This window comes from Acanthopagrus latus, chromosome 20 (assembly GCF_904848185.1).
Source record: "Acanthopagrus latus isolate v.2019 chromosome 20, fAcaLat1.1, whole genome shotgun sequence".
In the NCBI taxonomy this organism is placed as follows: domain Eukaryota; kingdom Metazoa; phylum Chordata; class Actinopteri; order Spariformes; family Sparidae; genus Acanthopagrus; species Acanthopagrus latus.
This window is the reverse complement of record NC_051058.1, coordinates 17,785,721-17,809,094: the sequence shown is the minus strand read 5'-3', so window position 1 is coordinate 17,809,094 and position 23,374 is coordinate 17,785,721. Positions and strand designations below refer to the sequence as shown.

Genomic DNA, 23,374 nt, shown 5'->3' with positions numbered 1-23,374 from the left:
ATTGTTACGTTTTGGTCCCAATTCTGGGGCCTGAAATGCAAAGTGTAATCTTTGAAATAAACTCAAGCTCACTTCCATCATGTAAACTGTCAATCTCTGTGAAAACACAACCCCTGATTCGTACCTGTTTAATGCAGTTTCAGCCAATAGCCAAGAACAATGGCGGACTATCGAGCTTTGTTTCTAAACGCAAAATGTAATTTTGCTCAACCATTACTGCAATGTGATGGATGACATGGATTTTTGCTTAAAATTGTACATTTTTGTTGCGTTTTCGCCATTTGTTAATGCTAAAACTGTGTTCTGGGGGCATGAAACACAAATCAGGATGCCACGGCCCAAATTTACACATATTACGTTTTCAGCCGAAAGACCGTACATGAGTATGAGTTCAACAAGAACAATGACAGACTATCAAGCTGCCGACTTGACTGTGTTAATTAACACAAAGTGTAAATTTGCTGTGACGTGACGGATCACTGCACTGTAGAAGAAACCGCCACCTATTGGTTTGACCTGCACACTGCAGCGTCTTCAACCATTTCTGTGAGTTCATGTGCACAATGACTGTTTTCAGTGTTATTGTTGAGCGCTGAACATTTTTAAAAGCAAAAGTTTTTGTTTTGTTTTGTTTTTTTCCATTTTTTTAGCAATACTGTTGTCATTTAAACGGAGACATAGTCACTGAGGCTGTAATGGAAGAAAATTCGATTTTGTCTGAGCACTATCCTCTGTTGTTTTCTGTTTGTCATCCACACACTTTGCTGTGACGAGTTTTCATTGGGACTATTCATTCTGTTGAAATGGGTTCCAACGAAAAATGCGATCCAGTGGAATTCCACTTGCTTCCATAGAAATGAGCTGAAGACAAAGCAATATAAACCAAAACTAAACCACACAGCCAGTACATGGACACCTCTCATGTCCAGTGAAAGGAAGTGTAAATACTACAGCAGGCAATGATTCTTTAGACAACAGTGCTTACAACTTTCTAGCACTGTGGGAAAGATTTCTACACGACAATGCCAACATTGTACAAAGTGCGGTCCGTGAAGGAATGGTCCTCCGAGATTGGTGTGGGAGAACTTGGCAGAGCTCTGACCTCAAACCCATCAAACACCTCTGTGATGAACCGGAGCGTTTGTCTGCAAGCGAAGCCTTATCGCCCCAACATCAGTGCCCAAACTCACTGAAGCTCTCGAGGCTGAATGGGGAAAAAAAGTCTAGACTTTTATCATACGTATTGTTGACTTGTGTACTAACATGATTCCTACTGTTCAAACCCGCAGAAATCTGTTATTTTGCTCAAGGTAACAGCACTTTTCGACTGTAGCTGTTAACTTCCTCAGAAACATCCGGTGATAAATGAGTCAATGTCATAAAGAGTAAAAGTAAACCAATTTCCTGAGTTAAATCATGTTTTGTTTTGATTGAGACCTCTAGTGGAAGTTATTCATGGATCTATTGAGGGAAAATATGGACACAGCGTCAGAGGCAGAGCACCATTCAATCCTGTGAAAGATTTTATTTAATAGTGTGGCTCTTCTGGCCCTTCCAAAAGTTAGCAGACTGAATGGCTCAAATTATGACAGTGAAACAAATCATTTCGCAGGGTTTGCGATGCTCAAAAAACTGTGTCCTGTAGCCATTGTGGGCCACAGATAGTCAAGTGACATGGGCTTGTTGGGTTCAAAGCCTGGTGTACTTCCTGGGATTTTGGGTTCATCCCAAGTCCTAGATTGGGTGCTTCCAATCTAGCCTGGTGGCCACTCATGGTATTGCCCAAAAAGCAAAACAGCAAACAAGGTCATTTATGACTCTTTCTATTATGAATGGAGGTTTTATATTTGTAAAACTTACATCAAAGTGATGTAAAACAATGTAAACTGAACTTGCAACACCAGCGTGAAAAACTCTACTACGCATAACCGGAAAACGTTTTTTCCAATTCTCATTGGTTTGTATGGGCGCCATCTTTAAACCTGGTATCTAGTTCTTCTATGTAAATCTGTGCTTCATCCGGGCACCATGCTTGCACAACTGTTACTGGAGCACATTGCGAAAAATGGGTGGCGCTGTTCCTGGGGCTTTGGCAGAAATTACATACTGGTACGGTTTAGGATCATTATACCCAACAAGAAAGACGCTTCAAAATACGTTAGTTTCTTCAAATTTGGTCGAAAGAAAGACTTTACACCACCAAGCCTCCTCTGCATCCCAGGAGTAGTGTGTGTGTGTGTGTGTGTGTCTATGTGAAGTAAAGCATGTCCACATGGCGCATGACATATGATGGGGGGGGGCAGCAGTCCGAAATGTGAAACAGATGTTACTCTTTCTTCACAGGCACTGATGTCGACACCTTTACACTGCACAGGGAAGTGTGTGTGTGTGTGTATGCGTGTGTGTGTGTAGAAAAAAACCTCATTTGAAGGAGGGCTTCCCATAAACACCTGTTTTGTTCCGGTTAATATCTCTCGTCATGGTGAAGAAATGATTGCCTCAGTGAAAGAGGAGAGAGAGAAAGAGAGAGAGGAGAGAGGGAGGAGGGGGGGTCACCTCCACTCCCCTCCGTCTGTGAAAGAGAAGAGCTCATGTGGGATGAACACATTCGTTTATTCATTCGGCCCGTCTATTTTCAGCCCAGTGGGTTTATGGTTATTGGAAAGGCGTTGCCGTCTCGCTCCTTCCCAGAAGGAGTCAATATTTCTCCCTCTCCTTCATTTCTCCCTCTCTGCCTCTTTTTCTCTAATTCAATATTTTCTCCAAAACACCACTCTCCCCTTCCACGCACAGGCAAGGAATGCTGGAAGGCATTTGAGAGAAACAAAACACACACACACACACACACACACACACAGGCAAAAGTGTGAGGTTACAGAACGCAGTGCCAGCAGTGATCCCGGAAAAACTCCTGCTCAGGACGTCTCCCACTTCCCTGCCCTTCTTATCGCAGTTATCCATCGCTGCTCTGTCTCGCTCACGGATGCATCTTTATCTCTCTCCGTTCACGGCTCTAGTGGGGCTCTCGAGACCGACTGTGGCCTTTTTACGACGCTGATGTTTGCTAATGACTTTTAATGACGACTTGTTATGGCTCATAAAACCTGGCTCTGTTACTGGCAATATCAACTTTTAACTACAGCATGGTGCGGTCCTGATAACACACACTGGGACATTTATCGAGTGATTAAAATCAGACAAGACAGCATGAGTATGCATGAGAGTGGGAAATGTGTGAGGGAGGGAGGGAGGGAGGGAGGAGAGAGGGGAGACGGGGCTTGTGATGTGAATGTAGTTGTGCCACATGTGGGTCAGAAAGAAAAAGTGTCAGAGGGAGGAGGGAGTTGTTTTGAAACGAGTGCACCTCCCTAGTAGACTAATCTCAGTCCACTGTAGATAAATTCCCACAAGCCTTCACCTCCAAATATTGACTTAGTCCAAGAAAAAAACTTTGGGGCATTATTGCTGATAAAAATAGAGGATAGGGTTGGATATAACCAGCTCACTGTGGGCATGCTTCCACCTCCTCTCTCGCCCTCCACAGTGAGACAAATGGGTGACTGGTGACACGCATGTAGAATTAGCTTTACAGCTCAGTGCAAGGATAAAGGTCAAGCCAAAAGCAGGTCTGTGACCCCTGAAGAATCCGGGGGTGTCAAAGTTATTTCAGAGCATCCGTGACCACGATGTTGTGTCAACACATCGTACGTGCTGGCACAGGAACAGACGGGCACACACAGATGCACACGGACATTTGCATTCATGTAGGGCTGGGTACTGCTAAAAACACTTCAATACCTGTATGGATACCTTGACTTCGATACTGGTTCCTGAACAATATGTTTTTCAAAAACAATTTCATGAAATCTGTTTTAACAAAAGATCACATAAAGCAATGGTGGACTTGGGATATTTGAGGGACAGGGGCAAAAAAAGGGCACCAGCTGTATGTGATGGGGCAACAGTGTGCAGAAAGTCTTGATACATTTATAGTTGACTGGTGGGGCACTCTAGAGGGCACTTTATTATGTTTTCTCCACTGGAGGGGCACTCTAGAGGGCACTTTATCATGTTTTCTCCACTGGAGGGGCACTCTAGAGGGCACTTTATCAGGTTTTCTCCACTGGAGGGGCACTCTAGAGGGCACTTTATCAGGTTTTCTCCACTGGAGGGGCACCCTAGAGGGCACTTTATCAGGTTTTCTCCACTGGATGGGCACCCTAGAGGATACTTTATCATGTTTTCTCCACAGGAGGGGCACTCTAGAGGGCACTTTATCATGTTTTCTCCACTGGAGGGGCACCCTAGAGGGCACTTTATCAGGTTTTCTCCACTGGTTGGGGGGTGGGGGGGTGGGGGGGGCACCCTAGAGGGCACTATACCATGTTTTCTCCACTGGGGGGGGGCACCCTAGAGGGCACTTTATCATGTTTTCTCCACTGGAGGGGCACCCTAGAGGGCACTTTATCAGGTTTAATCCACTGGGGGGGGCACCCTAGAGGGCACTATATCATGTTTACTCCACTGGGGGGGGGGCACCCTAGAGGGCACTTTATCATGTTTTCTCCACTGGAGGGGCACCCTAGAGGGCACTTTATCATGTTTTCTCCACTGGGGGGGCACCCTAGAGGGCACTATATCAGGTTTTCCCCACTGGAGGGGCACCGTAGAGGGCACTTATCATCTTTTCGCCACAGAAAGGACACCTAGAGGGCACCTTCACAGCCTTTTTTTCTGTCTAGCAGATTAAAATAGGTTTTCATTGAGGTTGGTTATTTTTCAGCCTCTATACGGGAATAAAAAGGATATTGGGTAAGGCTCGATTGAATTAACTATTGGCTTTTGGCAGAGGTATTCACTCTACTGAGAGCCTTTCTGGTTGATTAGATGATCAAAAGAAAATTAGAAACCAAACGTCCCAAGTTCTCAAATGTCTGATTTTCTCTTCTCTGTTTTATGTAGGTATCATGGTGAACAAGTCATTCAAAGTAAAAATGTTTTATTACTTTCTGTTGTTTGTAGACAGAGCAACAATGGATTAATCAAGACAGTACTTTGGTAACTAAAGTGATCATTGGTTTCCGCTCTAGTAGACACAGAACAATGTTCACCTAATGAGAAAACTATAGTCTTCTGGATTATTTCACAAGTTTGGCTGCAGTTCTGAAAGGATGAGAGAGTAACAGTGATAAAGAGCTTCCTGATCCTTGCCAACTGATGTGTTTTCATTGGGTTAACAGCACCACCCTGAGGTCTACACTACTCTGTGCATAATACAGGGCTGACGGGTCATCCATTAACTTTCCTCGCAGCATATGATCATTGATTACCAGTGAACCATACAAGCCAACATTTAGACCTCAAAAAAAGGGACGAGTGAAAAATTGGAGTTTCAGAGACTTCATTTTCTACATTCCAATGACTGTAAAGAAGAATTAAATACTTACAGAATTAATTTAAAAAAATATGTAGACTGAAACAGAGCAATGTATTTCACTTTTATCTGTCAGAAATCACATTATTGATTATTTGCCTGATCTGTGGTGTGTCTTCTTCAATACATTGTTCTTGGTCTTGTTCTGTGTATTCAGAGCCAGAGAAAATGCATAGATTACACTAAGCAGACTGTATGGCCTCCCCCAAAACAACTAGATTGTCTGACACATGATTAGCATCATGCTCACTGACCTTGTCAGGTATACTTAATATTTATTGTATATATCTATATTTCAGTTTTGATATGCAATTGGTCAGTCATGCATTTATTGGAAAAGTATAGCCCTATATTATACATTTTATTTACAAGTTTTTTCAGATTTAGATATTTTAAATGGAAGATTTTACATTTACTTTCAACGAGGAATTCTTATTCCTGCATGCTGGCACTCACATGTATATTTCTATGAAAATAAACAAATTAATATATATTAACAGTGAAATAAAATTTGAGTCTGAATGTTAATGAATTAATGCTGCTTTGGAGCCTCCTAGTGGCAAGAAGGCGCGAGGCATGTGCTGAGAACGCCTGAGTCCAGATCCATCACTGTCGAAATAAATGTGCTATTTTATATATCAAGATTGTTAAATATGAAAGACTAGAACTACCAACATATTCTCCCATCTTGTACAGGACTTGCTTTTGCTTTTTTGTATTATTTACAGAGCATGTTATTTGTTGGATGGAGGGGAGATGTTTTGGTTTTTGTCTCATGTGTAGGTTGTGAGGGGGTTCATTTGCAATAGAAATATACAGTGAAAGTCTGTTCTAACACCATTTGTTTCTAGACCTACAGCTTGACATGGACATGGAGCTAACAGCTGACTGAGACTGAATACAGCTTACAGTAGAGCTAAACACACAGCAGGAGGAACATGAAGACTTAAACAGTGAACTTCAGTTTTAAGTCACATCACAACAAGTTTACTCTTAAAAAAAGTACTGAAATACTTTGGCTGAGTACAAAAAAAGGACTTTGAGTTTGGAGTTACAGACACTTCACATCAATGTACATTATAACAAACTAATGTCAGAGATGAAAGTGACCAGGTGGTGTATTTCTATAAATTGATATCTATATGATAATACAGTGAATCAGTAAAAATCAATGACGTAAATGTCCTTTTGAATTGGTATCGTCTGATAATGCTGGCAGATTGCTGCTGACACATGTTCGGCTCTACCAGGGACGGGTTAGGGTTAGGTGGGGAAGGCCCAACAGAGATGATACTTCTTTAGGAAGCTAAAGCATGCTCACCTCCCTCAACACCTGCTGACCAACTTCTACTGGTCAACGATGAAAGCATGACCATCAAAATCGCTATTTTTAAAACACTAAGAAGTAACTTGACGTAACTTGGACGAGAGCTGAGGTGGAATGCTACTGTCTTCCGGCAACAATGTGATGCAAAATCTCACATGACTTTTCCGGCTTATTATTTTAGTATTTTTTCTTATATGAGGCTCCTTTTTCAACTTCAAGGTCCATACTGTTTTCAAATTATCAGTGCATTTATATGGAACTAAGTTTTGGGAGCGTTCCACTTAAACTGTCCTCCATGTTATGTCGCATTCGGAAATCGAGACTTCTCCACTGGCAGGATGGCAGCTAGGAGAACAGGCAACTGCTAAGGTGAGTTGTTCAAAAAAGTTCTTTTTAGTAAACTCTGTGTACACAAACAATGTTGTCAATGCATGTGTTCATGTGTGGAGACCCTGGTGATACTATGAGCAAAGTTTCATGTTGTGTTGAGCCTTCTCAGTGTTTTAAAAACAGAGATTTTCATGATATTGTAAAAGTGCTCGTAGCACTCCCATTGAAAATTAGTTTGAACCGAAAACTAAAATACAGTAAATCTTAAAAGTGCCTCTTGCATCATAATTATGCTTTAAAACGAAAATGTTTGACTCGGGTACATTCACAAAAAAATGCCTAGGTTGCATTTTGGCTTTCACTTTAAGCACTGAACTTTCTCATTTTTTGTGTGCTCTGACAAATAAATGTATTCTATCATTTTGAAACATTTATCTTTGAGAAAGGCCTGGGCTAGGTTGGTTGATGGTGATTTTGCTTGTCGGGTTTAACAAGTTATGCTGGTTATACCATTATGCTATAGCTGTGAGCCTGAGACCAAGCCAATCAGAGAGAGAGTAGAGCCGGTCTTGTCAGATCACATCTATCCCAGGACAATAAATAATGCCGTGTCCCTGCTGACAGCTGTCAGAGGTAACGTTACAGACCGAGCGTCATGTATTCAAAAACACTTTCTTTTCTTCATCGTGTCCTCGCTTCAAGATCACGAGATGCTGCAGCCGCTGTGATGGGACGGAGCTCCGTGCAGGGCTACTGCACCACCCTGAAGACCGGGCCGGGCGGGGTGGCCCGCACCCGGGTGGTGGACCTCCGCAGCGAGGTGGTGGCCAAGCTTGCACCGGCGATACGCAAGGCCATGTTGGAGGCTGAGGTCGAATATAACTTGATGGGAGAAGACCCGACAGCCAGAGGTGCCAAAAGTTTTTGTTTGTTTGTTTGTTACTAACGCCAAAAATGTACAAAGCAAAAATGGAAACCTGACAGGAAGTAACTTTTAAAAAGTTGATTCTGATTGATCACTCATCAGCTTCATTGTGTACAGACATGAGGAATTTGACAAAGTTCTTTTACTGTGGAAATTTTTAAGTAATCTGGGGTCAAAGTTCATTCTTCATCATACATGGAATAGGCATTTTTACTCCAACTTTGAGGTGAGATAAAAATGTCGTCTTCCTTAAGTACTTAACAAATCCAATATTTCTGTACTCAGCACTTCTTACACTACTTGCACAAATACTATGAAGAACTGTTACTGCACAGCTTTTAAATAATCCTGGGACAAGGTTCATCAGAACAGATATTCTGAAAGTACAGATGAACTGTCAGTCAGTAAAGTTTATACTTTCCATCTCTGCATAATATAAGAGCAACACAAGGCTGTTGGTGTCATCATACTTGATGCCTCAAATACAGTTCTTTATAAATGTGAGCACGCCTGCATCGTTTCTGTGACATGCTACCTAAATCTTGCAGTAATTGTCTCATTTTTGCAGAGTTACAGGAGTTTGCAGCTGACATGTGTCAGATGGAGGCTGCACTGTTTGTTCCCTCTGGAACCATGGCTAATCTTATTGCAGGTGAGCTGTAGTATTGTATTGTAGTCTTCATGAAAAAAAAAACCGCTAAGGTCAAAATGGTCATGAATGTGGATTTGTTTCATTCTCTAGTGATGGCGCACTGCAGGGAGCGGGACAGCGAGATAATTGTGGGTGATCTGTCCCATATGCACCTCTTTGCACAAGGAGGGACTGCACAGGTGAGTAGAGCTGTGTTGAAAAAATCGATTTTCAGATTCTGAATCGATTTGCATATTAATTCCTCATAATCGATTCGTGCGTCCGAAAATCGATTTTTAAAAATAAGTTTAAAACTTTTAAACTTATTTTTAAAAATCGATTTTCGGACGCACGAATCGGATTATGAGGAATTAATATGCAAATCGTAGTCGCAGCTGTGGCTGTTTGAAATCGCTGCTTAGTATCTCTCGTTTAAAGTCAGACATTTTGATACCTCAGTCTGAGTTTATGTTGTCTGAGTAACTAGTTGTACTTGACAAGCAGTGTGGAGTGCAAGAAAAAAATGACAATTTGTCTGTGAGGTGACAGAGACATGTGGTGTGGTCGTAGGTTTAACAACCGACTTTTACAGTAGAGATACTGTAACGTTAACGTTAAGTGTAACCTAGCTACAAGTGTCATAACAATCATACCGGAGGGTAACCTTTAGCATTTCTACACTCAATGAAGTTGTAAAATGATGTAAACACGGTGGTGGCCAAGCTAGGTTGGGACGATAGGTACGTTGATGTATAATAATTTAAGAGAAAAACATTCTCCGCCGATTGTTCAGCCCCAGAGCTGTCAAACTAGCTTAGCTGGCTAGCCTGGTCTGCTAGCTACCTCGCCAGAAGGCTAGGTAATTAGCTCGCTTGTTATTTTTAAAAATCAATTTTCGGACACACGAATCGATTATGAGGAATTAATATGCAAATCGATTCAGAATCTGAAAATCGATTTTTTCAACACAGCTCTACAGGTGAGTCTACCAACTTTACCTCTGCACCTCTGTGCTCATCGTCTGCAGGCCATTCAATGTGTATCTGTGTGTTGACACAGCTGGCTAGCATCCACTCCACCACGGCGACCACCCTCCCTGATGGAACGTTTGACTTGGAGCAGCTTGAATCAAAGATCCACCACGGTTACCCCGACCCCCACTACCCCCGATCACGCCTCATATGTGTGGAGAACACACACAACATACGGGGAGGACGTGTGCTTCCTCTGACCTTCCTGCGGGAGGTGTGTGTGTGTGTGTTTAGATGCTGTAGTATTTCATGCTGAAAATTATTTTTACGTTGCCAGCTGTGATATGTGCCTTACTGTAACAGAATGATCCTCACATTTGATCACCTTTGAAATGGTTTGTTTCCCTCTTCAAGGTTCGTGCTTTAGCAGATACATATGGTCTGTCAGTTCACATGGATGGAGCCAGGGTGATGAACGCTGCTGTGGCCCAGGGGGTGCCTCCATCCACCATAATGCAGCATGCACACACCGTCACTGTGAGCCTCTCCAAGGTAGGTCCGCAAAACTTATAACACATGTCCATAACCCGCTTATCCCTTTCCATGGGGTCGCAGGGTGTTGCTTCTGGAGCCAATCCCAGCCTTGTCCAGGGTACTCCCTGGACAAGTCACCAACTCATCGCAGGGCCCTCACTGATGAGCAATGTGGGGTTCAGCATCTCACTCAAGGGCCGGGATTTGAACCAGCGACCTTCCGATCAGTAGTCGACCTGCTCTACCCGCTGAGCTACAGTCGCCCCTCTACACACAGACTGAACCAGAGAATAAAACTGGTGTGCGTTTTGTATGAAATTTACATGGGCAGAGTCAGAACTAGCAAGGAACTTGGAGACAAACTAGAACTGCTTTAAAAGAAATTCATGTTTTGGTGTATAACAGGGTTTGGGTGCCACTGTGGGAGCCATCCTGGCCGGACCCCGAGACTTCATATCTAGGGCTGTACGGTGCCGCCAAGCCCTGGGTGGGGAGATGATGAAGACTGGTATGTTAGCAGCAGCAGGAAAACTGTGTCTACTGGAGATGATAGGACGACTGGAAGAGGATCACCGCAATGCAAAAACTTTTGCTCAAGGTGAGTTGCACATAAATGTCTAAATATATAAATTAAATAACGAACTGGCTGCCATCGCTCTTGCTCGTAACTTAACGTCTTTCTTCTCCTCTTCCAGCTCTGGACGACTGCGACCCTCCCCTTTTCGCTGTAGACACGGCTGCCGTGGAGACAAACATTGTGTGTTTCAGTCTTCGGGAGCCCAGTTTGAGTCCCTATGAGTTCTGTACCCGCATGGGTCAGGTTGGTGCTGGAGAGGTGGCTGCACTGGGACAGGGAATACAAGTTCATATGTTCCCCTATCAAAATAATATAATACGGGCTGTGTGGCATCTTGGAATATCCTCTGAAGATACCCAGCTTGCCATCCAGAAAATGCAATTTGTGGCTTCTCAGTACTTGAGGGATAAACTCAGGGCTCAGTAAAATCTAAAGCCCCTTTCACACGCGCATTGTCACTGATTTCACCCTGTCAGCTAGTCCTAAATCCAGGTGAGCAACATCTGGGAATATCCTCTGACAAAAGCCGAAATCTTTGGTTGAAATTGTCTGGATGAAGCAGACAGCTGTCCCGAGTGAATTCCCGGGGAGCAAGCGGGAATGTGCATGAAGGCATCCATCATGGACAATAGAACTAGAATGGCATTCAGTAGAGTGCATACCTCCGCCAAAGCCCAACAGTTCCTTTTAATTCAATCAAGCCTCATCAAATGACGATGGCCCTGTATCATGTTCAGTACTAGACAAAATAAAACAATGCACATGGAATCAGAGTCTGCTTTGTGCTGTGGAAGAATGAAACAAATAAACAAAACAAACAGAAACAATGTTGAAGTCGAGCTTATTTGAAAAAGGTTTTGGGGTTCACTTAAATAAGGCATTCAAGACATTGATGGGTATGTATTCATTGTATTTAGGTGTATAAATATATATTGAGCGTATTAATATTCTATTTTTGGTCATGATTTCATGTTAATATTTATTTTATATTCATGTAGATGTGTAACATTTTAACTTTTTAAGATGGTCAGTCTGTCTGTGGGCTTGATGCAGGGCAGGTTATGAGTAGTTTCTACAGACCGTCTTATGATTCCTGCTGTTATATTCCAACGTCGAACCTGAATTGCTGTTTTTGGCTTTAATCAGGGAAACTGTGGTCCTTGCTGCTCTGCCTCTGTTACTGTGCAGAAGAATTTGGCTCTGTGTTGACGACTGGCAGCTCCAAGAAAGTATGCAGAAAGATGTGTTTCTTCTTCGTCATATTATCTGTTTCACAGGTTTACAAAGGTAATTGTGGGAATCCGTTGTTGGGTTTGTAATGTTTACTTTTTGGTTTGGTTCTGTTGTTAGCAGTATTTGTATTTGGTCCATTTGTTTTGGTTTGGTTTGCAGCTCGTAAGACACTGCCTCCACTGTCTTTTTTTAATCCTTCTTCTCGTTGTTTTTCTTGTCTTAGTTTAATTATTTGCTTTAGTGCCCACTCCATTTAACTGTAAACTGGTGCAGCAACCAGATTGTAAGCTCCCTTGCACTGAGTTGATGTTAACCACATTAACCTTATGGACAACATCAATGTTGTGTGTGTGTGAGTGTGTGTGTGTGTGTGTGTGTGTGTGTGTGTGTGTGTGTGTGTGTGTGTGTGTGTGTGTGTCTTTCTATGTGCCCTGAATGTCAACCATCCTGTTTCCTTGTGCCTAAGGCTGTTTTTTTATGTATGTACATTACATTTAACAGCGCCTCCAGGTCCCTTTTTGCTTTACAGCATTTGAACCTGTTCTTTGGGGATGTCACATGACAAAAAGCCTCATGTTACTAATATTGTAACAGATTAGTCAGTCAGTCAGTATTCCTTTATTGTCCCACTAACAGGCAGATTTGTTTGCCACAGCAGCCAAAGGACAGAATATTACAAAAAAAAGACAATAGCAATATTAATTAAAGCTGCAAGCAACAATGAACTGGCCCTCGTCGTCCGCGCACGTCAGGCTGCGCACTCACACACTGGCCGACTTCAGAAGAAGGCCAGCTGTATCATTAAAGACGCCACTCACCCCGGACATTACCTGTTCTCCTCCCTGCCCTCTGGGAAGAGAAACAGATCTACTAGATCTAAAAACAAACAGACTGAAAAACAGTTTCTTCCCACAGGCAGTGAAAAGCACAACCCCTCCCTCCGCTTCATTCCTCATTCTCTAAAGACATTCACACCAGTGTAATAAACCCCCCAGCTACCACCCCCACACAACTCATTTAAATACTCACTTGAATCTTATGTCTCTCTATTTATCTTGTTGTATACATTTTACTATTGTTGTAAATATTCTTACCATTTCATCTATTTTTCATACTTGTCCATATTTTGTATTTGTCATACAAAGAGCTGCTATCTGTGTTTCGTTGCTTTTTTCTTAAACAGAAAAAAAATCTATTCAATTCTACTTCTATTTTATGCTATTTACATGGTATATCAAATGTCTATTATTAACAAGACATCAATATTTCAGTTTTTGAGTCTCACACTTATTTTCAATACTAGTTATTGGCAACACCCAGAGTGTAGTATTAACATGCTTGTCAGGTTGGGGTTAAAAGGGGAAGACTATGGAAAGGGGAGGTGGACCCAAAAGCAGTTTCTCTCAAGGCAAGAGGCAGGATAAAGGGGGAAAACAAAAGGTGAGCTTTATTAAATAAAGCTGAAGTGACAAACAAAACCAATGATGACAAAGGAAAATGTGTCCAAGGACCAAAACCAAAGTAGCAACACAAGAGCGTGGGTTAACCCTAACCCTAACCCTTGTGGTTTGTGAGTGAAATGGCAAGACTTACTACATACATACTATTGAAGTGGAAAGTATGACAGTTCGGTAAACCAGCTGGACACGTTTTTAAGTGTGACAACTTGACAGGCTTAAGGGTTGGGCTGGGGTAGGCCTGGAGTCAGGAAGCTCATTTGTATGTTTCTCCACTCTGTTTGAGTTTCATGCATCGATGAAAGAATTATGCTTACTGTAAAATACCAAATAATAGCCGGGGCGTTTATTTGTTTTCAATCATTTAACAAACAAACCAGGCGTTTATTTGGGACCAGGCGGCAATTTGGGACAGGCGTTTAATTCCTTCCTCTCAAAAATCCGAGATGAAAATGTCACAAACTTCTCCAGCTTCTCGGTTAATTCTCTGGCATCCTTCTGGGATAAAGTTGTACGTCTTCTGCAAGTGAAGTTGTTGCGGCGGAGGAAACGATTCAGCCGACCAGCACTCACGGCAAACTCCTCATCTCTGCTGTCACTCACTGTGGCGCACATTTGTTTCTCCATCGCCCTGATCATTTTACGGGACACTCTCTTGTGGTGTGCCCGTTTGCTGATAAGCCAGCCCTGCATGTTTATCTCAAGCTCCTGGCTAGACTTCTTCCTCCCTCCACCAAGCAGCCTGGCCCTGTTGCTGTCCTCCTCGGACAGACGCTGAGGCTCAGTTTGATTTTTTCGCCAATCTCCCACTCTCTTGGGGTCAGCAGATAAACGTCTAGAGGCTGCTTCTCCTGAGTTTTCCTCTGCATATAATTTCATGTCAGGGTTCTCCCCAGACAATGGAACAGTGACGCAGCACCGCTATACTGCTAGCTCAGCGTCACTATACTAATTTTCAATATTAGATGCTTTGTAGTGGGTGAGGGTGACGAGTGAGCGGCCATCCGTCTGTCCCCCCGGTCTAACGATTGCGACCACCTGCTCGCACCCACACTCGCTCGGCTAGCTGAAGGGGATGTTGTGTTTACTTGGGACAGCAGGCAGTTTGAATTACAGAGCAGCTGCCACAAAAAAACACAGACACACCCAAAGAATATGCGGCAAGCGTGAGTGCAGTCAGATACAGTGGAAATCCTCCATGCTGAAATCTCACAAACTCTTTCACACTGCTGTTACTACTTGTTTCACTGTGAAGTCACAACCCTCCCTCCCCCTACCCTCCTGCCCATCCATCCTCACATGAACCGTTTGACAATGTATATGGATACCAAAATTATTAAAGCGAAGCTCACCTTAGCAGTAGCTTGTTCCGCTAGCCGCTGTCCTGCCAGCCAGAAGTATTGATCTCCAAATGCCACGTAACTTGGACGTGAGTTGAGGTGGAATGCTACTGTCTTCCGGCAACATTGCGATGCAAAATCTCACGTGACTTTTCCGGCTTTTTATTTTAGTATTTTTTCCTTATATGAGGCTCCTTTTTCAACTTCAAGGTCCATACTGTTTTTCTCTAATGACAAAACAACAAATTATCAGTGCATTTATATGGAACTAAGCTTTGGGAGCGTTCCACCTAAACTGTCCTCCATGTTATGTCGCATTCGGAAATCGAGACTTCTCCACTGGCAGGATGGCGGCTAGCGGAACAAGCAACTGTAACGTGAGTTGTTCAAAAACGTTCTTTTTAGTAAACTCTGTGTACACAAACAATGTTGTCAATGCATGTGTTCATGTGTGGAGACCCTGGTGATACTACGAGCAAAGTTTCATGTTATGTCCAGCCTCCTCAGTGTTTTAAAAATAGATATTTTGATGCTATTGTAAAAGTGCTCGTAGCACTCCCACTGAAAATGAGTTTGAACCAAAAACGAAAATGCAGTAAATCTTAAAATTGCCTCTTTCATCATAATTGTGCTTTTAAATGAAAATGTTTGACTCGGGTACATTCACAAAAAAAATGCCTAGGTTGCATTTTGGCTAGTTTCACTTTAAGCACTGAACTTTCTCATTTTGTGTGTGCTCTGACAAATAAATGTATTCTATCATTTTGAAACATTTATCTTTGAGAAAGGCCTGGGCTAGGTTGGTTGATGGTGATTTTGCTTGTCGGGTTTAACAAGTTATGCTGGTTATACCATTATGCTATAGCTGTGAGCCTGAGACCAAGCCAATCAGAGAGAGAGTAGAGCCGGTCTTGTCAGATCACATCCGTCCCAGGATGACAAATAATGCCGTGTCCCTGCTGACAGCTGTCAGAGGTAACGTTCCAGACCGAGCGTCATGTATTCGAAAACACTGTCTTTTTTTCATCGTGTCCTCGCTTCAAGATCACGAGATGCTGCAGCTGCAGTGATGGGACGGAGCTCCGTGCAGGGCTACTGCACCACCCTGAAGACCGGGCCGGGCGGGGTGGCCCGCACCCGGGTGGTGGACCTCCGCAGCGAGGTGGTGGCCAAGCTTGCACCGGCGATACGCAAGGCCATGTTGGAGGCTGAGGTCGAATATGACTTGATGGGAGAAGACCCGACAGCCAGAGGTGACAAAAGTTTTTTTTTTGTTTGTTTGTTACTAACGCCAAAAATGTACAAAGCAAAAATGGAAACCTGACAGGAAGTAACTTTTAAAAAGTTGATACTGATCGATCACTCATCAGCTTCATTGTGTACAGACATGAGGAATTTGACAAAGTTCTTTTACTGTGGAGTTTTTAAGTAATCTGGGGTCAAAGTTCATTCTTCATCATTCATGGAATAGGCATTTTTCCTCCAACTTTGAGGTGAGATAAAAATGTCGTCTTCCTTAAGTACTTAACAAATCCAGTATTTTTGTAATCAGTACTTCTTACGTTACTTGCACAAATACTATGAAGAACTTCTACTGCACAGCTTTTAAATAATCCCAGGACAAGGTTCATCAGAACAGATACTCTGAAAGTACAGATGAACTGTCAGTCAGTAAAGTTTATACTTTCCATCTCTGCATAATATAAGAGCAACACAAGGCTGTTGGTGTCATCATACTTGATGCCTCAAATACAGTTCTTTATAAATGTGAGCACACCTGCATCGTTTCTGTGACATGCTACCTAAATCTTGCAGTAATTGTCTCATTTTTGCAGAGTTACAGGAGTTTGCAGCTGACATGTTTCAGATGGAGGCTGCACTGTTTGTTCCCTCTCTAACCATGGCTAATCTTATCGCAGGTGAGCTGTAGTATTGTATTGTAGTCTTCATGAAAAAAAACAAAACGCTGAGGTCAAAATGGTCATGAATGTGGATTTGTTTCATTCTCTAGTGATGGCGCACTGCAGGGAGCGGGACAGCGAGATAATTGTGGGTGATCTGTCCCATATGCACCTCTTTGCACAAGGAGGGACTGCACAGGTGAGTCTACCAACTTTACCTCTGCACCTCTGTGCTCATCGTCTGCAGGCCATTCAATGTGTATCTGTGTGTTGACACAGCTGGCTAGCGTCCACTCCACCACGGCGACCACCCTCCCTGATGGAACGTTTGACTTGGAGCAGCTTGAATCAAAGATCCACCACGGTTACCCCGACCCCCACTACCCCCGATCACGCCTCATATGTGTGGAGAACACACACAACATACGGGGAGGACGTGTGCTTCCTCTGACCTTCCTGCGGGAGGTGTGTGTGTGTGTGTTTAGATGCTGTAGTATTTCATGCTGAAAATTATTTTTACGTTGCCAGCTGTGATATGTGCCTTACTGTAACAGAATGATCCTCACATTTGATCACCTTTGAAATGGTTTGTTTCCCTCTTCAAGGTTCGCGCTTTAGCAGATACATATGGTCTGTCAGTTTACATGGATGGAGCCAGGGTGATGAACGCTGCTGTGGCCCAGGGGGTGCCTCCATCCACCATAACGCAGCATGTACACGCCGTCAGTGTGTGCCTCTCCAAGGTAGGCCAGCAAAACACACACAAGAATAATAAGAACTTAGAATTCATGTATGTCCATAACCGCTTATCCCTTTCCATGGGGTCGCTTCTGGAGCCAATCCCAGCCTTGTCCAGGGTACTCCCTGGACAAGTCGCCAACTCATCGCAGGGCCCTCACTGATGAGCAATGTGGGGTTCAGCATCTCACTCAAGGGCCGGGATTTGAACCAACGACCTTCCGATCATTAGTTGACCTGCTCTACCCGCTGAGCTACAGCCGCCCCTCTACACACAGAATGAACCAGAGAATAAAACTGGTGTGTGTTTTGTATGAAATTTACATGGGCAGAGTCAGAACTAGCAAGGAACTTGGAGACAAACTAGAACTGCTTTAAAAGAAATTCATGTTTCGGTGTATAACAGGGTTTGGGTGCCACTTCGGGAACCATCCTGGCCGGACCCCGAGAATTCATATCTAGGGCTGTACGGTGCCGCCAAGCCCTGGGTGGGGAGGTGATGAAGACTGGTATGTTAGCAGCAGCAGGAAAACTGTGTCTATTGGAGATGACAGGACGACTGGAAGAGGATCACTGCAATGCAAAAACTTTTGCTCAAGGTGAGTTGCACATAAATGTCTAAATATATAAATTAAATAACGAACTGGCTGCCATCGCTCTTGCTCGTAACTTAACGTCTTTCTTCTCCTCTTCCAGCTCTGGACGACTGCGACCCTCCCCTGTTCGCTGTAGACACGGCTGCCGTGGAGACAAACATTGTGTGTTTCAGTCTTCGGGAGCCCAGTTTGAGTCCCTATGAGTTCTGTACCCGCATGGGTCAGGTTGGTGCTGGAGAGGTGGCTGCACTGGGACAGGGAATACAAGTTCATATGTTCCCCTATCACAGAAATATAATACGGGCTGTGTGGCATCTTGGAATATCCTCTGAAGATACCCAGCTTGCCATCCAGAAAATGCAATTTGTGGCTTCTCAGTACTTGAGGGATAAACTCAGGGCTCAGTAAAATCTAAAGCCCCTTTCACACGCGCACTGTCACTGATTTCACCCTGTCAGCTAGTCCTAAATCCAGGTGAGCAACATCTGGGAATATCCTCTGACAAAAGCCGAAATCTTTGGTTGAAATTGTCTGGATGAAGCAGACAGCTGTCCCGAGTGAATTCCCGGGGAGCAAGCGGGCATGTGCATGAAGGCATCCATCATGGACAATAGAACTAGAATGGCATTCAGTAGAGTGCATACCTCCGCCAAAGCCCAACAGTTCCAAGCCTCATCAAATGACGATGGCCCTGTATCATGTTCAGTACTGGACAAAATAAAACAATGCACATGGAATCAGAGTCTGCTTTGTGCTGTGGAAGAATGAAACAAACAAAAACAAACAGAAACAATGTTGAAGTCGAGCTTATTTGAAAAAGGTTTTGGGGTTCACTTAAATAAGGCATTTAAGACATTGATGGGTATGTATTCATTGTATTTAGGTGTATAAATATATATTTAGCGTATTAATAATCTATTTTTGGTCATGGTTTCATGTTAATATTTATTTTATATTTATGTAGATGTGTAACATTTTAATTTTTTAAGATGGTCGGTCTGTCTGTGGGCTTGATGCAGGGCAGGTTATGAGTAGTTTCTACAGACCGTCTTATGATTCCTGCTGTTATATTCCCACGTCGAACCTGAATTGCTGTTTTTGGCTTTAATCAGGGAAACTGTGGTCCTTGCTGCTCTGCCTCTGTTACTGTGCAGAAGAATTTGGCTCTGTGTTGACGACTGGCGGCTCCAAGAAAGTATGCAGAAAGATGTGTTTCTTCTTCGTCATATTACCTCTTTCACAGGTTTACAAGGGTAATTGTGGGAATCCGTTGATGGGTTTGTAGTGTTTACTTTTTGGTTTGGTTCTGTTGTGAGCAGTATTTGTATTTGGTCCATTTGTTTTGGTTTGGTTTGCAGCTTGTAAGACACTGCCTCCACTGTCTTTTTTTAATCTTTCTTCTCGTTGTTTTCCTTGTTTTAGTTTTATTATTTGCTTTAGTGCCCACTCCATTTAACTGTAAACTGGTGCAGCAACCAGATTGTAAGCTCCCTTGCACTGAGTTGATGTTTACCACATTAACCTTATGGACAACATCAATGTTGTGTGTGTGTGTGTGTGTGTGTGTGTGTGTGTGTGTGTGTGTGTCTTTCTATGTGCCCTGAATGTCAACCATCCTGTTTCCTTGTGCCTAAGGCTGTTTTTTTATGTATGTACATTACATTTAACAGCGCCTCCAGGTCCCTTTTTGCTTTACAGCATTTGAACCTGTTCTTTGGGGATGTCACATGACAAAAAGCCTCATGTTACTAATATTGTAACAGATTAGTCAGTCAGTCAGTATTCCTTTATTGTCCCACTAATGGGGAAATTTATTTGCCACAGCAGTCAGCCATCAAGATGATGTTGCAATTTATGATATTTTGTGCATAATCTATAGGTGAAATAAACAAATGGAATATAACATTCTGGATCATGGTATCAATCAAGCCCCAGGTCTGAAATAAGAGCTGCAGCTGATCTGAGCATTTTCAAACCTGTCATTGCGCATGCGTAGTATAAGCGTTGTTGGGTGTATGTCGCCACCTTGAGGTCCACGTTGCTCCGCGCATGATGATCCGCAGATAGGTCATCCATTAACTTTCCTTGCCGTCAATGATTGTCGATTACCGGTGACCAATCCAAAGTTCAACATGGTCGGAAACGGAGCATCATGTCTGTGAAAACGTTTTCCAGCAGGGTTTTGTTTAAACTTTTAAAACACGGTGGCGTCGTTTCAGGTAAACCGCTCCGTGCAGCGCGACATGCAACGTCAGCCGTGCTGGGACGAAGCTCCGCGAGGGGCTACTACAACTCCGGGACACCCCGATGCACGGGACCGGGCGGGGCGGCCCACTCCCGGGTGGTGGACCTCCGCAGCGACACGGTGACCAAGCCCGGGCCGGCGATGCGGCAAGCCATGGCGGAGGCCGAGGTCGGAGATGACGTGATGGGAGAAGACCCGACAATCAACGGTATACCGTTTTGCTGCTGAGGGCGCGAGGGTCAAATCAGAAACTGACTTCCTCATGAGCAGCTGAAAAGTGGTTGAGAAGTAGATCCGACTGGAGGACAACAGCACTGTCGATGTGTTAAAACTGAGTAAAATTTACTAAGTTTACATGTACATATGATTTCATTCTGTGTAGGCAACTGAGTGAGCTGCATCTTTCTCACCTGTGAGGATCAAGTGTGTCTGATTCTGACTGGATGCATAATGAACCAGTCTGTGATTTGTCTGCATGTGAAGATTAGTGTAGACGTGATTAACTGTGTTTGCAATCGATTCTGAATTATATAATATGCTCGAACAAACATATCAGTTACTGTGTCTGTGTTCCTTGAGCGGTGCACTATGTAGTTTTGTTGACGACATTAATAATTATTATGGAAGAAGAGAAAACTCATTCATTCACTCTCTTCCGTCTTCATGACTGTATAAACTGAATGAATATGACTGACCATAAAGGACAACACAGTCTCATAGTGATCTAATTTGTTCATATGTGGCGGACCCCGCCTCCTCTCTAGCTTCAAACAGTGTTCGGGACCTTGTTTTCCTTTGAGAACAGCTTGTTTCTTCAGTTATTGGAAAATAAAAAATTCTGAGTTTGTGTCATTACCTAATGAGTATTGTAAAAATTCTGAGATTCGTCCCTTTAAAGCCGAGCATTCAGTGTGACTGCGTGCACCCCCTGCACCTCAGTCTGTTAAGTGTTACCTGTATTCATTTTTATTTCTGCAGACTTGCAGAAGATTGCAGCCGACATGTTTCAGATGGAGGCCGCACTGTTTGTTCCCTCTGGAACAATGAGTAATCTTATTGCAGGTGAGCTGTGCAGTTACTGGCAGAGTCTATGTCCATTTTTCTTTTTAGGTCAACATGGTCATAAATGTGTATTTCATTGTCTAGTGATGGTGCACTGCAGGGAGCGGGGCGATGAGATAATTGTGGGTGATCTGTCCCATGTACACATCTATGAGCAGGGAGGTAGCGCACAGGTGAGTGGACCACATGCACCTCTGTGACTCTTTCCTCATTGTCTGCACTTCACTCCATGTGTATTTGTGTGTTGACACAGCTGGCTGGTGTCCACGCCACCACTGTGACCACTCTACCCAATGGAACGTTTGACTTGGAGCAGCTGGAATCGAAGATCCGCCACGGGTACCCTGACCCCCACTACCCCCGATCACGCCTCATATGTTTGGAGAACACACACAACATACAGGGAGGACGTGTGCTACCCCTGACCTTCCTGCAGGAGGTGTGTGTAAAGATGTGTCCAGTTGGGAACACTGCATCTGGTAGTATGTCATGTTTACGGAACCATTTTTATTCATCAACATGTGAAAGCAGCTGTTGTACCTGCTGTACTGTCACAGGTGGCGGGGTATGTCCACATCATACTTGTTTAAACGACCATGGAGGACAACGTCAATGTGTTCATAACTAAACCATAATCAACCAAGAACACAGAAACGGTTTAACATTAGACTGCAACTGATCATGTTGGCATGTCAAAACTTTTAAATAATCACTGAAGATAAGCTGCTGTGCCGTTTTGCATAAATGCACTCAGGGGACACACTCTGCTGAGGGTAATTTAATTAATATTTTCATCACATTAATGATGAATTACTTCACCTGCCCTCATCCAATCTGCTAATGATCAGCACTTGATCTGTGGATTACCCTGTGGATGTCAGGACATCGCTTTATATGAAATAATAGACTCACCGCCCTTTTGCTTACTATGACAGAATGGAGAAATCTAGCAGCTCTCACAGGTTTGATCATCTTTGAAATGGTTTGTTTCCCTCTCCAAGGTTCGCGCTTTAGCAGATAAATATGGTCTGTCCGTTCACATGGATGGAGCCAGGGTGATGAACGCTGCTGTGGCCCAGGGGGTGCCTCCATCCACCATACTGCAGCACACAAACACCGTCAGTGTGTGCCTCTCCAAGGTAGGTCTGCAAAACACACACGAGAATAATAAGAACTTAGAATTAATGTATGTTTTTGGTCATATGAGCAGAACCAACGATGAATGTGTAGACAATCAAAATAAAATGGCTTAAAGTGGAATTCATGTTTCGGTGTATGTTAGGGTTTGGGTGCCCCTGTGGGAACCATCCTGGCTGGACCCAGAGACTTCATATCACAGGCAGTACGCTGCCGTAAAGCCCTGGGTGGGGGGATGCGGCAGGCTGGTGTGTTAGCAGCAGCAGGAAAACTGTCTCTACTGGAGATGACAGGACGACTGGAAGAGGATCACCGCAATGCGAAAACCTTTGCTAAAGGTGAGTAGCACATTTTTGTTTCTGAAAATCAAACCATTAAACGGCTGCAATTGTAGTCTTGCTCCTAACTTCTTCTGTCTTCACGTGTTTCAGCTCTGCTCGACTGCGACCCTCCCCTGTTCGCTGTAGACATGGCTGCTGTGGAGACAAACATCCTGCGTTTCCGTCTGCAGGAGTCCAGTTTAAGTCCCTCCGAGTTCTGTGCCCGCATGGGTCAGGTTAACGAGGGGGAGGAGGCTGCACTTGGACAGGGGATACAAGTTCTCATGTACCCCCATTTTGGAAATTCAGTACGGGCTGTATGGCATCTAGGGATATCCCCGGAAGACACGCAGCTTGCCATCCAGAAAATGCAATTTGTGGCTTCTCAGTATTCGAAGGAAAAACTCGGGGCCCAGTGAAATCTGATGCTTCCCAAGAGCTAATCTAATCACTCGAACTGATTACTGAAAATCTACACAGACTAATCTAGAAAAGGACTGAATGATGTCAAACATCGGAAGTATTTATGTAATTATTAATTATTATTAAACTTTTTTGCCATTATTATACATTAAATTTAATGAACCACTGTCTCTTGTCAAAGATTGTTCTATTT

General features: G+C 43.5%; 3 protein-coding genes across 3 annotated transcripts; all 3 read left to right on the top strand.

The window, feature by feature from the left end:
• Positions 1-7,818: 7,818 nt before the first annotated feature.
• LOC119009443 (probable low-specificity L-threonine aldolase 2) lies at positions 7,819-11,238 on the top strand. Its single transcript, XM_037080714.1, has 7 exons — positions 7,819-8,002; positions 8,585-8,668; positions 8,759-8,847; positions 9,707-9,892; positions 10,033-10,170; positions 10,558-10,750; positions 10,848-11,238. The coding sequence occupies exons 1-7, from the start codon at positions 7,819-7,821 to the stop codon at positions 11,153-11,155; spliced, it is 1,182 nt and encodes a 393-aa protein (XP_036936609.1). The 3' UTR covers positions 11,156-11,238.
• Positions 11,239-15,121: 3,883 nt separating this feature from the next.
• LOC119009444 (probable low-specificity L-threonine aldolase 2) lies at positions 15,122-18,646 on the top strand. The gene is made up of 8 exons (XM_037080716.1): positions 15,122-15,136; positions 15,804-16,012; positions 16,595-16,678; positions 16,771-16,859; positions 16,940-17,125; positions 17,266-17,403; positions 17,805-17,997; positions 18,095-18,646. The coding sequence occupies exons 2-8, from the start codon at positions 15,829-15,831 to the stop codon at positions 18,400-18,402; spliced, it is 1,182 nt and encodes a 393-aa protein (XP_036936611.1). The 5' UTR covers positions 15,122-15,136; positions 15,804-15,828; the 3' UTR covers positions 18,403-18,646.
• A 1,360-nt stretch (positions 18,647-20,006) lies between these two features.
• Positions 20,007-23,351, top strand: LOC119009442 (probable low-specificity L-threonine aldolase 2). The gene is made up of 7 exons (XM_037080713.1): positions 20,007-20,447; positions 21,218-21,301; positions 21,386-21,474; positions 21,555-21,740; positions 22,303-22,440; positions 22,584-22,776; positions 22,870-23,351. Exons 1-7 carry the CDS (start codon positions 20,147-20,149, stop codon positions 23,175-23,177), a joined length of 1,299 nt encoding a protein of 432 aa, XP_036936608.1. The 5' UTR covers positions 20,007-20,146; the 3' UTR covers positions 23,178-23,351.
• The last annotated feature ends 23 nt before the right edge of the window (positions 23,352-23,374 follow it).

Bases quoted from the DNA above. Each gene is read 5' to 3' on its own strand.
- LOC119009443 (XM_037080714.1), top strand. From the start codon at position 7,819: ATGGGACGGAGCTCCGTGCAGGGCTACTGCACCACCCTGAAGACCGGG. The intron at 9,893-10,032 runs GTGTGTGTGTGT...TCCCTCTTCAAG, and splicing joins CTCTGACCTTCCTGCGGGAG to GTTCGTGCTTTAGCAGATAC. The intron at 10,171-10,557 runs GTAGGTCCGCAA...GGTGTATAACAG, and splicing joins TCACTGTGAGCCTCTCCAAG to GGTTTGGGTGCCACTGTGGG.
- LOC119009444 (XM_037080716.1), top strand. From the start codon at position 15,829: ATGGGACGGAGCTCCGTGCAGGGCTACTGCACCACCCTGAAGACCGGG. The intron at 16,679-16,770 runs GTGAGCTGTAGT...TTCATTCTCTAG, and splicing joins CATGGCTAATCTTATCGCAG to TGATGGCGCACTGCAGGGAG. The intron at 17,998-18,094 runs GTGAGTTGCACA...CTCCTCTTCCAG, and splicing joins TGCAAAAACTTTTGCTCAAG to CTCTGGACGACTGCGACCCT.
- LOC119009442 (XM_037080713.1), top strand. From the start codon at position 20,147: ATGTCTGTGAAAACGTTTTCCAGCAGGGTTTTGTTTAAACTTTTAAAA. The intron at 20,448-21,217 runs GTATACCGTTTT...TTATTTCTGCAG, and splicing joins AGAAGACCCGACAATCAACG to ACTTGCAGAAGATTGCAGCC. The intron at 21,741-22,302 runs GTGTGTGTAAAG...TCCCTCTCCAAG, and splicing joins CCCTGACCTTCCTGCAGGAG to GTTCGCGCTTTAGCAGATAA.